Source organism: Solanum dulcamara, chromosome 1, assembly GCF_947179165.1.
Source record: "Solanum dulcamara chromosome 1, daSolDulc1.2, whole genome shotgun sequence".
NCBI lineage: Eukaryota > Viridiplantae > Streptophyta > Magnoliopsida > Solanales > Solanaceae > Solanum > Solanum dulcamara.
This window is the reverse complement of record NC_077237.1, coordinates 47,249,511-47,267,096: the sequence shown is the minus strand read 5'-3', so window position 1 is coordinate 47,267,096 and position 17,586 is coordinate 47,249,511. Positions and strand designations below refer to the sequence as shown.

Below are 17,586 nucleotides of genomic sequence, written 5' to 3'. Positions count from 1 at the left end.
CAAATACCTTCTCCTCAGGATAGATGATTTATTTGATCAACTTCAGGGTGCTACGTGTTTCTCAAAGATAGACTTGAGATCCGGTTACCACCAGTTGAAGGTGAGAGAATGTGATATTCTGAAGACTGCTTTCCGAACTCGTTATGGCCACTTCGAATTTTTGGTCATGTCTTTTGGGTTGACTAATACCCCCGCCGCTTTTATGGATCTCATGAACTGAGCATTCAAACCATATCTTGATATGTTTGTGATTGTATTCATAGATGATATTCTGGTTTACTCCAAGAATAAGGAGGAGCATGCCCATCATCTTAGAGTCGTCTTGCAAACTTTGAGGGACCAGGTATTGTATGCAAAGTTCTCTAAATGTGAATTTTGGCTTGCATCAGTAGCCTTCTTAGGCCACATTGTATCTGGAGATGGTATTCAGGTTGATGCTCAGAAGATTGAGGCAGTAAAGAATTGGCCCAGACCCACATCCCCGATAAAGATAAGGAGCTTCTTGGGTTTGGCTGGCTATTATCGAAGGTTTGTAGAGGGATTCTCATCCATATCATCACCATTGACTAAGCTGACTCAAAAGAAGGCTAAGTTCCAATGGTCCGATGCTTGTGAGGAGAGTTTTTAGAAATTGAAGACCAAGCTAACTACTGCTCCTGTTCTAACCTTGCCCGATGGTACAGAGGGTTATGTGATCTATTTTGATGCATCCAGAATTGTTTTGGGTTGTGTGTTAATGCAAAGGGGGAAGGTGATAGCCTATGCTTCGAGACAGCTTAAGGTTCATGAGCGAAATTACCCAACTCATGACCTTGAGTTGGCAGCGGTGGTGTTTGCGCTTAAAATTTGGCGCCACTACTTGTATGGAGTGTAAATTGATATGTTCACCGATCACAAGAGCTTGCAATACGTCTTCAGCCAGAAGGAACTCAACCTGAGGCAAAGAAGATGGCTTGAGCTACTCAAGGACTACGACATGAGCATCCTCTACCATCCAGGTAAAGCTAATATTGTTGCTGATGCTCTTAGCAGGTTGCCCATGAGTAGCACTGCCCATATGGAAAAGGGAAAGAGGGAATTGGCGAAGGAGGTACATCGATTAGCTCGATTGGGAGTTCAACTCGAAGAGAACAATGAAGGTAAAGTAAACGTTTGAGATGGGGCTACATCCTTACTTGTAGCAGAGGTAAAGGAGAAACAAGATCAGGATCCCATCCTCCTCCGGTTGAACTAAGTTGTTCACAAACAAGGGGTGATTGTTTTCACCAAAGGGGGAGATGGTGTATTGCGCTACCAAAATAGATTGTGTGTGCCGGATGTCGATGATGTTCGAGAAAGGATTATGGCCGAAGCGCATAGTTCTAGATACTCTATTCATCCGGGCTCTACAAAAATGTACCATGACTTGAGGGAAATCTATTGGTGGAGTGGGATGAAGAGAGATATTGCGGAATTCATTTCCAAATGCCCGAATTGCCAACAGGTGAAGGTTGAGCATCAAAGGCCATGTAGTTTAGCCCAAAACATAGAAATTCCAGAATGGAAGTAGGAGATGATCAACAGGGACTTTATTAGAGGCTTGCCGAAGTCTCGAAAGCAACATGATTCCATTTGGGTGATTGTGGATAGAATGACGAAATCAGCTCACTTCTTGGCGGTTAAGACTACTGATACCGCAGAAAATTATGCAAAGTTGTATATACAGGAGGTCGTCAGATTGCACGGGGTCCCTTTGTCTATCATCTAAGACAGAGGAGCTCAATTAACTTCCAAATTTTGGAAATCCTTTCAGAAGGGATTAGGTTTGAGGGTGAACTTGAGTACAACCTTCCATCCCCAGACAGATGGCCAAGTAGAGCGCACCATCCAGACATTGGAAGATATGTTGAGGGCATGTGTGCTTGACTTCAAAGGAAATTGGGATGATCACTTACCTCTCATAGAGTTTGCATACAATAATAGCTATCATGCAAGCATTCAAATGGCTCCTTATGAAGCTTTGTATGGGAGGAGGTGTAGATCTCCCATTGGGTGGTTTGAAGTTGGTGAAGCCGAGTTGATTGAGCCTGACCTTGTTCATCAAGCCATGAAGAAGGTGCGAGATATTCGAGAGAGGCTAAAGACAGCCTAAAGCTGCCAAAAATCTTACATCGATGTGATGAGGAGAGACTTAGAGTTTGAGGTGGATGATTGGGTATATTTGAAAGTGTCACCCATGAAGGGTGTCATGAGGTTTGGAAAGAAGTGGAAGCATAGTCCTCGATATATTGGTCCTTACCAGATCTTGAGGCGGATTGGGAGTGTTGCTTATGAGTTGGAGTTGCCTTTAGAGCTAGCCTCTATTCATCCAGTATTCTACGTTTCGATGTTGAAAAAGTGCTTGGGCGATCGCTCGTTGGTAGTCCCCATTGATAGCATTAGAATTAAGGATAGCTTATCCTATGAAGAGGTTCCGGTCCAAATTCTTGATCACCAAATTCACAAATTGAGGAACAAAGAAGTCGCCTCAGTCAAAGTCCTGTGGAGAAACCAATTTGTTGAGGAAGCCACATGGGAAGTGGAGGAAGCCATGAAATCTAAATATCCCCATCTATTCGTGCCTACCGAGGAGAATGTTGAAGGTAATGACCATTTCCTTGACATGAATTCATTTGTGCCTTCTTGAGTCTTGATTGATAATTGATTGAGAATTTGACTAATTGAATGACTGAGTTTTGACTGTGATTTGCACCCCGATTCTATTCTTGATTTCTCATCATTCGAGGACGAATGATCCCAAGGGGGAGATAATGTAACACCCCTCAAAAATTTTCCAAAGATTTGGACCCTTCTTGTGTTCGGGAGGGGTCAAACCCGAGTATCTTGAAGTATATTCATGAGTTAAGATGAGTCTCTGAGGGACTGAGCAGTGTTAGGGGTGATGTGGGGTCTCCATGGACCCCTAGGACCGAGCTAACTTCGAAAGATCCATCGTAGCTAAGTTTAGGATGAGTTCGTATAAGGGTCGACTTTTAATGACCCTATCTTTTGAAGAACGTCAATCTGGGTGGCCCACGACCTATCAAATTAAAGGTCGTCGAGTGTTCTTTCCAACGCCACCAATAATGTAAATTTTGGAGTTCGGAGTCAAAAGATATGACGATCCTAAGACGAGCTAGCACGGCAGGAATTTCATTTTGGCCTGGGTTGCAACTGCTGGGGAAATGGCCTTGGTGCTGTAAGGGCGCGACGCGCCACTATCGCGCCACAAACATGCCTCAGTAGTTTGGTCCTTGGCGCGATGCGCCACTAAAAGTTGTGCAGGGTTTTTCTGGCCAATTTTCCAGAATTCAGAAACTTTGGCCTTGGCGCTGTAAGGGCGCGACGCGCCACTATCACGCCAGAAACATGCCTCAGTAGTTTGGTCTTTGGCGCGGCACGCCACTGCGAGGTGTGCAGGTTTTAGGCGTAATTGGCCTGGCGCTGCAATGGCGCAACGCGCCACTATCGCGCTAGGTGCATTTTTGCCTATTTTTTACAACTTTTGAGACGAGGCAATTTGGGAATTGCCCCAAATTATATATGTATCACCCTAGACTATTTTGGGATCATTTCTTCAGCCCCCACTCTCTCTCTAAAAGCCCTAGAAACCTCTTCTCCCTCAATCTCTTCTTCTTCCTCTCCAAATCCTTCTCCAACAAGAAGAGTTCCAAGAGCTTCAAGGTTTGAGTTTTCCATTGAAGACCCAACCACAAGGTTTTCTTCAAGTCTTCACTAAGGTATGTAAGGCTATCTAAAACATGTGTCGAGTCCACCCATGTGCCCTACTCTTGCTTTGAGGTTAGATGTTCATGAAAATAGAGCTTCTTGGTATGGTTTATGCTTGTATGAACTTCACCCCCTACTTATTTGATTCTATGTGTGTCGATGTTGTTGAGCTAAGAAGTTCCAAAAATGAGCCTTTATGTGAGTATGAGTTGATGAAGATGAGTTGTTAAATATGTGTTGTTGATCGTTCTAATTATGTGGATCATGATAAAGGATGTTAATTTCTTAAGAAGTGTTGCTTATTATAAAGTGTTGATTTTAAAGTCTTGAGTTGTGATGAGTCTCAAAGATTTCTCAAATGGATAGAGTAAATGATTTTTTATATCTATATTTTGTTATAAATGTGCTTTTAAATTTCTCTTGAAAGATATGATTGAGATTGGTCGGATAGTGTGATTGAGAGAGATTTGATCATGGTAGAGTGATGAGTTGACAAGGTTGTAATGAGACTTGTCTATATGAGTTGATTGAGTTAATTGGAGGATAGAATTGACGAGTGGACAAGGTCCTAAATGAGACTTGCCATTATGACACAAATTGAGTTAAGAATGAGGATAGAGTTGATGAGTGGGAAATGTTCCACATGAGACTAGCCGTGAGGGCTTGTTTGAGATGATTGGAGGGAGTCTTATGAGCATAGAGTCATGGGAGGAGTATCGAGCACCGAAGCGGGCAAGAGTATAGTCCATACTCGAACCCCAGAAACTACGCCGCCAACGTAGGTAGGGATGGAACCGTTAAAGTTGGATTCTTCCCATGGGATCGAACCGTTAAAGTCGGATGTTTCCCATTTTACTATCCTGAAATGATAGGACTTGACTAATCGATGGTATCCATGATTAGGGAGGCGTTCATAGCCTAGCAATGTATGGACAGACGTGGCAATAACATCTGATTGTTGTACTATCACCGGCCCATAGGTGATGGTTGTCGGTTAAGAGAAACTCCCATTTAGGCCTTGATAGTGCTTTGAGTCAGTTGAGTTAAGTGGCTTATGAGTTAGTCTTGTCTAAACTATTCTTGTTGGACTTAGGACATTTGAGTGAGTTGTTATGTATATATATATATATATGAGTTAATATCCTGAGTTGATATTGATGCTTTCTTGATGTTGTTTCCTCCGGCCATTTTACATACTCGTACATTTCATGTACTGACGCCATTTGGCCTGCATCATTTTATGATGCAGCAACAGGTACCAGAGATCATCAACCGGCGCTCCATTGAAGATCCACTTACACTCCCAGCTAGTTGGTGAGTCCTTCTAGTTCCCGGAGGATATTGTGCCTTCTTGTACAGTTTTGTTGTCATTTCTTTTATTTTGATTATTGGTAGCCATGGACTTGTCATTGACACCTTTTAGACTTGGATAGAGGCTTCATAGACTGGAGTGTGGGGAGGTTGAGTAGTTAATTCGAGGAGTCTTATTATTTTTATTGTTGAGCTGATGAATGCTTGGCCTTCGGCCCTCATATTGTGAATAGTATTTCATTAATTGAGTTTCCGCTAAGTAAATGTGAATAAATAAATGAGTGACTGGACCAGGTGGTTCGCTCGGAGATCAGAAATGGCCTTCGAGTGCCGGTTACGTCTAGGGTACCCTCTGGGGGCGTGACAAAACTGTCCCAATTGTCAACAAGTGAAAGTTGAGCATCAAAAATTAGGAGGTTTGGCTCAAGACATTGAGATTCCTACTTGGAAGTGGGAAGCCCTTAGTATGGACTTCGTTACAGGTTTGCCTTATACTCATAGCCAATGTGACTCTATTTGGGTGATTGTTGACCGAATAACTAAGTCGGCTTATTTTCTCCCAGTTAATACTTCATATTCAACCGAGGACTATGCTAGATTGTATATTCGAGAGTTGATAAAGCTTTATAGTGTTCCATTATCTATTTTTTCTAATCGAGGTACTCAATTTACATCTCAGTTTTGGAGGTCTTTCTAAAAGAGTCTTGGTACCCAAGTGAAGCTAAGTTCAGCCTTTCACCCACAAATAGATGGTTAGACCAAATGTATCATTCAGACATTAGAGGATATGTTGAGAGAATGTATCATTGATTATAAAGGGAATTGGGATGATCATTTGTCATTACTAGAGTTTGCTTATAATAACAGGTTTCACTCTAGCATTGAGATGGCTCCATTCGAAGCTTTGTAGTATAGGCAGTATAGATCCCCTATCGGTTGGTTTGAGGTAGGTAAAGTTGCTTTGATAAGACCCGAGTTGGTATTTGAGGCTATGGAGAAAGTTAGACTCATTAGAGAAAGATTGAAAATGGCCCAAAGCCAGCAAAAATCCTATTTGGATATAAGGAGAAGGGAACTTGAATTTGAAGTTAATGATTGGGTTTACTTAAAAATTTCACCCATGAAGAGTGTGATGTGTTTTGATAATAAAGGAAAGTTAAGTCCCTGCTATGTTGGCCCATATCATATTATGAGGCGAATTGGTAAAGTGGCTTATGAGTTGGATTTGCCTTTTGATTTGGCATCGGTGCATCCGATGTTCCATGTGTCACTATTAAGGAAGTTATTTGTGATCCTAGCTCCATTGTGCCATTGGAAAAAATGGAGGATAAGGAGAAACTTTCTTATGAAGAGGTTCTGGTTGAGATCTTGGATCAGTAAGTTAGAAAGTTAAGAAATAAAGAAATAGCTTCAGTTAAAGTGTTATGGAGGAATCAAGAGATTGAGGGTGCTACATGGGAGAGTGAAGCCGAAATGATGTCCCAATATCCTCATCTCTTTCCTTTCGTGCCTAGTTGAGTTACTTAGCTCCTTCATGATCCAACCAGCCCAAATTATGCATTTTAGTTGTATTCATGGTTTCATATACATTCATGTTCATGAAATGAGTTTTAAAGTTATGTTTTTGCTTGAGATTAAAGATTTCATAATTTATGCATTATCAAGATGTTTTACATTCATGTTGGGCTGTTATATTCCTTCCTATTTCATTCATACTAGCTTGAATCTCATTCAAGGACGAATGTTCCCAAGGAGGAGATTTGTAAGACCCTGGTATTTGGAAAGTCGGAAAAAAGGATCAAAACATGTAATTTCTGAAACCTGTAATTTTCAGCACAAGGTGATGACCACAGAAGGCTATCATGGTCGTGGTCCATATAAAGCCTCGTGGTGAGCCACCATAGGAGTGGTTTAGAAGGTCAAGATTGAAGGAAGGGACCATGGGCTGTGATGCCCTCCGTGGTGACCCCTCCCCTGAGACCTTAGAAAATTATTCCAAGGCTAGGACCATGCCTCACTACCACAAACCGTGTAGCTCTTCACGAACCATGGTAGATTTTGTGGTGGTCACTCCTGCAGACCACCCTGTAGGACCTTCACCATGCCCATGATTTACAAACCGCGATGACCTCCACGAACCATGAAGTATCCTGTGGAGGAGGTCCTAAAAATCTTCTCTGCAACTCTCGGGATTTCAATTCCATGTCTAACATCATGGACACCACCACGGGTTGTGATGAGCATTATGGACTGTTATGGATTCTTCGTGGTGAGTCCTTCCAATTAAATGAAGGGTAATTCATTTAGTTTTCTATTCTTTCATTAATGCATGTGGATGTTTTTGGGACTAGATTCATTACAAAATTATCCTAAATACTCCTAAACCTTTCTTTTCCCTCACTAACTCCCAATTAATATTAAGACTTCTCTCTCAAGGATTACTTCAAGAGTTCATCTTCTTCATCAAGTTTTCTAGGGTTTCTTCAAGAACAAGTTTACTGTTTTCAATTCGAAAGTCAAATTTAATCAAGGTATGTGGGGATTGATCCATGGGTTCCTTTCACTCATGGAGTCCTAAGATTTTTATTCAAAATCTCACGAATTTCAATTGGGTTTGGAACCCTAGTGTTATGAATTACATTGGGTTGTTTTGATTATGCTTTTAATCACTATAAGTATGCTTATACATGAATTGCATAATTTTAATTTGAATTACGAATGCCCATGCGCGAAGTTATTTTCAATGATGATATTATGAAGTATGATTATGAATTAAATAATTTCAAGTGTTCTTATGGATTTTATCCAAATTATCTATGTATATGAGTTTTACGCTAAATTCAAGTATGAATTATCATCAAGGATTACAATTATGTTCAAGCTATGAATTACATGCAAGCATAAAGAAAGGTGACTTAGGGGCCTATGTGGTGACCTAGGAACCTAATGATATGAATTATGAAAGTATGATTTATAATGATGAAACACCAGTACTCACATTGCAATTATGTTATGAAACAAGCTATTCTATGAATTATGATGTTTATGAACAAGTTTATGATATATTTTAAGTATGATTACTATGTTATGTATTCCATGGGATTTGACTTAATACCAAACGAATATTGAGGTGGAGGCCCTACCAAAAGCCCTAGTAGTAGACTCAAGTCCCTTAAATTATGTGCCACCGTAGGTTTCCTTAGTGGATTAACTAGTGTATCCACATATAGCGTATGTACATGACCCACCTAGCGGGGTAGAGTCTGCCTTGGTAAGTAGATTCTTCTTTCTTTCATTGTATGGAAAGACATCGGGATTCCATGTTATAGCTAGCATGGTCTTTTTATCGGTTATGGTTCTATCCCACATATGTATCTATTCTTTACGATCTTTATGTATTAACCATGTCTTTCAAGTGCTTTGATCAATAAGGTTTCCTCATGAATTTAATTATTCTCCCTTATTATGTATATTGATTGATCATTGCATTTTATGATTTATATTGCATGTCATACACTGATACTTAGTACATTCAAATGTACTAACGCATAGTATTTCCTACATTGTCTCATACTGTAGGGTTTGGGGATCACATTCCCACACGTGTCTAGTAAAAATTTTATCTAGCGAAGTTCTTAGTGAGTCTACATCTATTGAGGGCGAATATGAGTTGTTTTCTTTCAAAAACTAGTTATATTTTATTTTGAGGGTGAGCTAGGGACATGTCTTAGCCCACACCCTTCTTATGTACTCAATGCAATTGTTGGACCTATGTTATGGAGTCTATGTAGTCGACCTTACATTTCTTCTATGATCATGTTTTACACTCTTTCTTAGTTTTTTTTGCACTTACTTTGCCTTATGTATGCTTATAACATGTCAAGAGGGTTATTTGGAGCCCTTCGAGGTTTTCGATCACCGTGTTACAACTAGGTCCTAGGTCGGATCATGACACTAAGTATGAATAAAAGATGGATAAAATTCCCAAAATTTTGCCCAATGCGATGTTAGAAGCTCACTCGGTGAAGCAAAAAGTGAAAGCATTTATCATGTACGTGAGTGAACTGTATGACATGCACTACACCACTGGTGGATTTTAATACAAATAACACTTCAAAATTTATTATCTTGAATCGATGAATAGCTAGTTCTCTTGTACTTATGAAATGTCATTCCACCCCTAGGATAAGTTTGTATCATCATTAGGGACTTTATTTCACATATATACTTAACTAGGATTAACAAATATAATTTGGTGATCAAAGCCCTGGCTGGAAAGGACATAATCCAGAATCCTTAAGCACAATAATCTTAGCCAACACAACAATTCAAAAAGTATATATAAAAGCACAATAATCTTAGCCAACCCAACAATTCAAAACATATATAACAATCATTATATAGACCATTGAGGTCACCATGTTATCAAAAATCGTTATGTGATTCCTTGAGACTATTATAGATATAGAAAAGCATACAAAATCACAACATAAGGCATGTACAAAAATCGCTTCCCAACTTTGTATTAAACGCGTGCCATAAAAACTCACATAAACTTTCAGCCTTATAAAATTGACCATAAGCCGAAACTATCCTGCACCAATAAATAGGCCACAACCCCTTGTCACATGCTAGACACATATCTTGTCTTATCCAATTAACATCCTTAACTATTAGGCACAAATCATATTTGAATTACAAAATCCTATCTAAATTGCTAACAATGCCACAAATGGCTAGAAATAAGAAATTACCCAACTGCCCATGTATGTGCGAGGTAGGAGCGGAAAACTTTCAAATCTGGCACGTAATGCTCATTCTGGTGCACAACTTCACACTTTACCCACAAATATTTATTTGGTCTAGTCTCGTGAGTCATCTTCCTTTCCAAATACTTTGCCACAAACTTGTCTTAGCTAAGATCATACCATGACCACAGTTTTATCTTAACCTTTCCCAACCATTGTAATGTCTTAGCATGCACATCTTGCCTTGAATACCTTAGTCACACTGATGCCAAGGTTTTTTCTCAATAATTGATCTTAAACGGAGTTATTGGTTCTTGTATAGATTTATCATGTAAGCTCCTAGATAAGCCCGAGTCACTTGAACCATTAAGTTAAGTGTCTAACAAACTTTCCCTACTAGATAAGCTCATCATCCTTGATATAGTAGAATCTAAGCCTTGATCTCATCTTCAAACTGTCATAATGATGATTCTTTTTCCCAAGTTGCGTCGCATATTTGTCTTCCCTTCCATTAAATCAGAAACTTTATTTGTCGATTTTTTTTGCTATGACCCAAAGTCATGTGATCTAAAATCCTCGCAAGATTTTTCTCAAACTGCTTCCACATAATAAGAGGAGCACATGTGGTTGATGAACTTGTTGGATCCTCATGAAAAAATCTTTAGAAAAATCACATGAAATATATGGTGAATCTTTAATCTTTCTGACAGGTTCAACCAGTAAACAACTTCACCCACTTTTTGTATAACTTTGCAAGGTCCATAAAAATTAACCCACGATGAATTGTCTTACTGCTGATTTTTTTCCAGTTTGTAGAGAAAGATTTAACAATAATTCATCCCATCCTGGAATTTCAAAGCACACCGATGTTTGTCAGCATACTTCTTCATTTGTTTTACTATCCTTCCCAAGCTGTTTTGTGCTTCATCTGGCAACTCTTGATTGTCTTGTGCATATCTATAAGTAGCAATTCATATAACTTGTAGTCATATAGTGCCTCAAATATTCTTAAAGTAGATGATTGATCCGTTCAGTTTGTACATCCGTTTATGGGTGATTTACCATTGAGAACTTCAAATCAATAACTATTATCCTAAACAAAGTAGTCCAAATCTGAACAGTAAATCTTGCATGCGGATCACTTATAATATCAAGTGGAACACCATAATTCTTCACTACATACTTGTAGAAAAACTTAATAGCTATTTCAGAAGAGCATAAAGTCATAGCAATAATGAAAATACCATATTTTGATATCTTATCAACCACCACCATGATTGACGCTTTGTCATCCACTCTTAAAAATTCTCTAATAAAATCCATCAAAGCACAAGCCCAGGCCATAATAATCCAGATTCCTTCTTTTGTTCAGTCTTTTTAAGTTGACACAAAAGATAGGACTATACATATGACCCACTGTCATCTTTTATCTTCACCCAAAAATAGTTTTGGGACAGTAATATGATCATCCTTTTGACACTTGGATGTCCAACATAAATAATAGCATGCATCATTTGAAGAGTTTTCTATGCCATCCATCATTTTGAGGAACAACGACCCCCCCTCTCTCCTCTTAAAATGCAGCAGATCATCCTTGATCCAATATCGTCTAGTAGTCACCTCTTTCACTTGATCAATTAATTTCACATATAATGAAATTTATGTAGAACTAACTTTAATTTTATCATGAAAAGCACATTTATGTCTAATAAGTGCATAAACTGCAACAAATATCTATTTGCGACTCAATGCATCAACAATTTAATTTTGATTATCTAGTTTATGTATTCACATCAAGTCATACTCTATAAGTATTTCCTGCCATCTAGCTTGCTTCGAACTCAATTTCTCTTGAGCTTTGAAGTATGTATTGATCACATTGTCTGTTTTGAGAACAAACTTCATCTCAGTAGATACACCCTCTAGATTAAAGAAATAGAGCACAACAATCATCTTCTTATCATGAGAAAAATACCTTTGCTATGAAGGAATTTAACTTTCTACTCTCAAACACAACAAAATAATCATCTTGCACCAGCATACTGCCAACCATTATCAAAAGAATAGGTGTGCACTTTAAATGGTATATAAAAGTTAGGAAACTGTAGTATTGGTTTAGAAGCAATGGCCTTCTTCAATGACTTGAAAGCTTGTCACTCGATTTCGATAATCCTATTTAACATTATTCTTCAAACAAATTTGTCAATGGGGAAGCTATCTTCGAATTGCCTTCTATAAGCTTTTGATAGTAATTTGAGAATTTAAAAAACAACCTCAATTTCTTCACCCCACTAGGGGACTCCAATCAATAATAACATGCACCTTTTTGGATCGATGTGCACCTGATTTCTTCTCACCAAGTGGCCTCAAAATTTAATCTCACGACTAGAAAATTCACACTTCTCTATTTTGACATAGAGTTGAAATTATGAAGGACGTTGCGACACTTTTCAATAACATCTAAAAGTATCCTAGCTCAGACTCCTTAGAAAATTTTCAGAAGGAAGCTAAGAAAAACACTGTCCAGTGACCACGAGTGAGATCCTATGACCCGTACGAAGTCCAACAAGCCATAGGTAGGACTCGTAGTTCCTTTCCACACTTCAAAAATATTGAGTTTTCTTAGACTCTCCTACGAGTGACTTCTACAGCCCATAGAAGCACCTATGGATCATAGGAGATAGTTGTGAAAGAGATTCAAAGACTTAGAAAACTTATCATGCATGATAAACCCATCAATGACTCATAGAATAGTCTATGACCCATAAAAGGGTCCTTAGATCCAACTTCAGAGGGATCCTTAGACCCCTCTTCGCATGACCCTGGGTCTAGGGCCCATAGACGCCTAGTGACAGGTTTAAATGAAGGTTAGTTTGATCTTTTTCTAAATAAAACCCTGACATTTTGGAATTATTTATGCCTATTATCAGTACCCTAGTGCCTTTTCTCTCATTAACACTTAGGTTATTTTGAGAGCAAGAATTGGAGTGGAAAAAAGCTAGGATTCAAGAGTGAACTTCAAGATTCTTAAGTTTCTTCAAGAACTTTATTCTTCCAAATATGTAAAACTATTCATAGTGTTAGATTGAGTTCGTCCAAGAGCCCTACATCTAAATTTTATCGTTAAATTTTCAAGTTTTGTGTTAGTCCTAAGTCTTTAAGTTTCAAACAAGCTTGACCTTCTTCGTTGAGTCCCATATATATATATATATAATTTTCAAATTTATCATTCATGCTTACATTCACATGAACCCTTATCGAGTTGATGTTTATTAATTTCATTATATATTATTTGAGTTAAAGCATTGATATATTTTTATGCATTAAATTGAGAAAAGAATTTAAGCATGATTATTTTTGAGACTATTGAACTAAAAGTTGTATACGTTCATTTTGAGGTTGAGATGAGAAAACGAAAGATATATTTTTATACATTTACCAAGTTTGAGTAGTATACTATTTTTAAAGAGAGTACAATGAGTTTGAGAAAAGCTAAGTTAAATTGAATAAAGTCCAATGAGACTAAATAAGTTAAATTATGAGTATTTTAACTCACCTGAGTATGATGTTATTAATATATTTTGGAAGTAGTAGTGAGTACCGATTTGGGTAAGATTTCAGATAATTCAAGTTCCATAAACTATGTAGTCAGTGTAGGATAGAATCGTGACCATTAATTCGGATGATTCCTCAGCCTCATTGAGGTATTTTATATGGATCCATGAGATGAGTTGCATCTTTTGCCCTAACAAGGTATTGGACGACTGTGGCAACAACAATAACTCATTGTATAATCACTAGCTCATAAATGATATTTATCGGTTAGAGAAACTCCCCAAAGAGTAAATAATAATATTTTTCATAATGAATTGCATTCCATTTCTTATATTTAGTAAGGCATCGTCTTATTTTATATTTGCATGCTTTACTTTGAGTTGAGTCATTTCGGTACTTATTTTATTTGAGCAATCCAGAGTAAGTTTCCTTCCATGTCATTTTACATACCTTACATTCCATGTACTGACGTCATTCGACCTGCATCATTTTATGATGTAGATACAAGTGTTAGAGATTCTCAACATGTGCATTGTTTAAGATTGTTTTCTTCCAACATTTGGTGAGACCTCTTTGTATTCAAAGGAGCTCCTTCTTTAACAGTTGTTCTAAACTTATTTAGTAGTTCTTGAGGTAGTCATGGGCTTATCTCAGCACCTTTTTAATAGATAGTTAGAAGATTCTTATACTGAGTCAGAGTTGATCAGGATGATTCTTTTCAGAGTTTTTTTAAAACTATTTTAATTATGGAGTTGAGACATTGAGTTACACTTTATTCAGAGTTTTTTTTGGTGATATTATTTAAATAATTATGTTGGTGTCTTATACATGGCCATCTAAGTTAACTTATCATTAGTTGAGTCTTTCGCTGAGAGAGTTAGCCAGGTCAATGATTCGCTTAAGACTAACAATGATTTTTGAGTGCTGGCCACGCCCATGGTGTAGGCTCGGAGCGTGATATTTTCTCAAATACAGCAGATGATCTTCTAGCGTCCTACCATATATGACTATATCATCTAAATATATAACTATGATGTCATCAAGATACTCATAAAGGACATTGTTCATTAAATTGCTGAAAGTAATCGGAGTATTAGTCAACCCAAATAATATTACAAGGAATTCATATGTACCATATCTATTTACACATGTGGTGTTTGGGATATCCACCTCCTTTATTAGAACCTGCTAATAGCCAAACCTCAAAGCTAACTCAGAAAATAAACTAGCATTTGATAACCTATCTAGCAAGTCTTGAATAAGAGACACTAGGTACTTATTCTTTACTGTAACTTTCATCACCTCGTAGTCAACACATATCCTCAGACTGTCATCTTGGTTCTTCTGAAACAGGATGGTTGTGTTAGATGGAGCCTTTAAAGGCTGAATTATTCTAGCCTTAAGAAACTCAAATGATTGCTTGCGAAGTTTAGTAAACTCTAATGGAGACATGCAGTAAAGAAATTATGCAGGTGACACAATCTAAGAGTAAGTTCAATACTATGATCAATTTCCTTTCTTAGAGGCAAATCTTTAGGCAGTTCTAGTAGCATCACGTCTTTGAACTATGCCAACAACTTTACAATATTTCTTAGAACTTTAATCTATATATCCATCTTAATTCGACCAAGGAAAAAATATAAGCAGACTCACCTTTCTTCGAACCTTTCTAAAAAGAGATGGCCGACAGTATTGCAATAAATCAATTTTCTTTATACGTCCTTCCTCAAAGGGATGGATTCCTTTCACAAATCTAGGGGTTTTCTCCTCCATAAATATCAAACTATCAAAGGCTATGCAACACAGACCTATTACCCCGCATGAACCTCACACCATGACTATGAGAAAATTTTTGAAGGATTACAAAATAGGAAAAATGTACTTTAGGGTCCACGGTGTGAACCCATGCCTCTGTGTTGGTTCCTACATTGTGTCTGACTATGATTTAGTAAAAAATTCATGTAAATTCCAGTCAACCTTACTCGGTGGACTAAATTAAAATCTCAATCCTTATTTTTCTCACCATCCTCTATGTTGTTTCTCCTTATTTTTTATCCAAGAACACACAAAGTACATCACCACTTTTACAAATATTCTTCTCTTTTCACTATGCCAACCACTAAGGGTAGGGTGACTTGGTCAGATCAAAACTGGAGCACTGGAGCTGGCTTAGTCACTATAAAGAGTTGGTGGATGGAGCATCACATTATGTCCATACCAGCTACACTTTGAAGAACATTGAGCATGGAAAGGTAGAAAAAAAAGAAAAAAAGATAAGAATAAGAAAAAGAAACTTACCTAGTGAGATAAAGCAGTCCCGCATGATGGAAGTCCTCAGAAAAACACCAAAAAGAAGTCACAGACCCTATCCACTAAGGAACACAGTTGAAAAAGGAAGAAGAAAGATTAGGTAGGCATGATACAAAGTTAAATGAAAGCAAAAATGGGAAGGGCTACTTCTAGTAGTTTAATTAGTAGTTGAATAAAGACGAGGACAGGTATTGATCACCCAATGCATGAGGAACTGGAGCTAAGCAATCCAAGGGAAAAGCATTCTTAGGTGAAAGAGGCAAGGAAGACAAAGAAACAGATGAAGAATAGTATTTCCTGCATCTAGGACAAATGTAATGATATGATCCGGATAGGTAAATAGATTGGGCTTGGAAATTAATTTTTCTATTTTCTGCTGTTTAGTTTGTCGGGTTATTTTTTTTTGGGTTAGGCCTTGCCCGAGATGGTGTAGTGATATATTGTACATTGTTTGAATTATATTAATAAAAGCCCAAAATTCAAAATAAAAAAACCACTAAAGTAAGTTTGCATTAATTTATAGCTTGTATACTTAGTTGTTTAATGAATAAGCCTGCATTAATTTATAGCTTATACACTTAGTTGTTTAATGAATACTTCGTACAAACCCTTTTCCTCATTGCCCTAGGTCAAAAATGATGATGCAAAAATTAGTAATGGGCATGTTTATTTTCAAATCAACTATGGTTGGGTTGAATAAAATCTATGACTCGAAGTGTAAATTGTACTACATCGTGCTAAAATTTCTTGGAATATGTGAAATGAGGAAGTTTTAGGGATTGAATATACATTGTATGTTTGAAATGTGGGTTTCTACTTGAATGTGAACTTTACCATGAAAAATGAATTAGTAGCCCGTCAAATTGTGCATGAAATGTCCCTAGCACTATGATGAACTCGAAATCTACAATGTGAAGATTCTTAGGATCCTTAATCGAATTACTAATATGCTTGATATGATATGGTTGAATAGTGATGTTGAACCACGTGAAATTGACATGCTTATTATGAAGTTGTATCTAGTCAATGATCTGATTTTGTAGGGGAAGTCTAAGTACCCTAACATGAAGACTTGCATCCTAGTTGTAAATTAAGTATGGGGTGGTTCCAACCCTTTGCAAATTTAATCTTGCTAGCCATCCTGGATAATATTCATTTTATGTTTTATATGCATAAGGACACCAAAGGAAAGGTAAAATAAAAGAAGCCTCCACTAGTCAGAGCCAAAAGAGGTCCAACACGGGACAAATTTCTCAAGTAAAGCTAGCATTGTCCACCTATGGTGAGCCCGCGAGAAAGATTGGTTTGAGATGGATCAAGAAGAAGGTAAGAAATGGTTCAAGTAAAATAAAGAGGCAAAGTACCACCCCGATGAGTGAATTTAGAGTGAGAGCCTTGCAGCGAAATTCTCACATATACTTGTACAATTTCACACCTTTGGATGGATTACATCTTCAATGACCTAGGAGAATGCAACATAAATTTAGTCAGCGTGTTCTATGTAAATTAAGACCCTCACAAAGGTAGCAAGCTAGTGTTGATTGGGTAGTAGTTTGTATCTTTTATTATGATAACATTGAATAACTTTCTCGACACTCTAAAAAGTTTTCCCGAGGATAATTTTAATAAATCAAAAAGATTTTTTTAGGATTGCATTATGTCAGGCTCTGAGCATACACTGTAGACGTGAATGGCATTCGAAAATCATTATCGGTCAAAAGAGAACCCTTGACCTAGCTAACTTACTCAGCGGAAGACTCAACTCAATAGAAAAGTTAACTCAGATGAGAATGCAAAAGAATATAATTAATACTTCTCAAAATAAGTCTCATATACTCTGAATAAGTAAAGGTTATTTAAAACATAAACTCAATAAAACTGAAACAAACTCCACACTCTATCTATATCTATGAAG

General features: G+C 37.5%; 1 protein-coding gene across 4 annotated transcripts in view; it reads right to left on the bottom strand.

Annotated features, from left to right (window-relative positions):
* The window catches only part of LOC129881410 (probable RNA-binding protein ARP1), a 29,009-nt gene extending 13,033 nt beyond the window's left edge, over window positions 1-15,976 (bottom strand). For 2 of the 4 annotated variants that reach the window (XM_055955754.1, XM_055955791.1), the window contains exon 1: window positions 15,660-15,976. Coding sequence is in view for 2 of the 4 variants with exons in the window: in XM_055955651.1 (XP_055811626.1) it covers window positions 15,015-15,134 (120 nt within the window). In the remaining 2 variants the exon portion in view is untranslated. Of the gene's footprint in view, window positions 1-15,014; window positions 15,622-15,659 lie in introns of those variants that run through there. The other 2 variants (XM_055955651.1, XM_055955707.1) reach the window with 2 other exon arrangements.
* Between the last annotated feature and the right edge of the window lie 1,610 nt (window positions 15,977-17,586).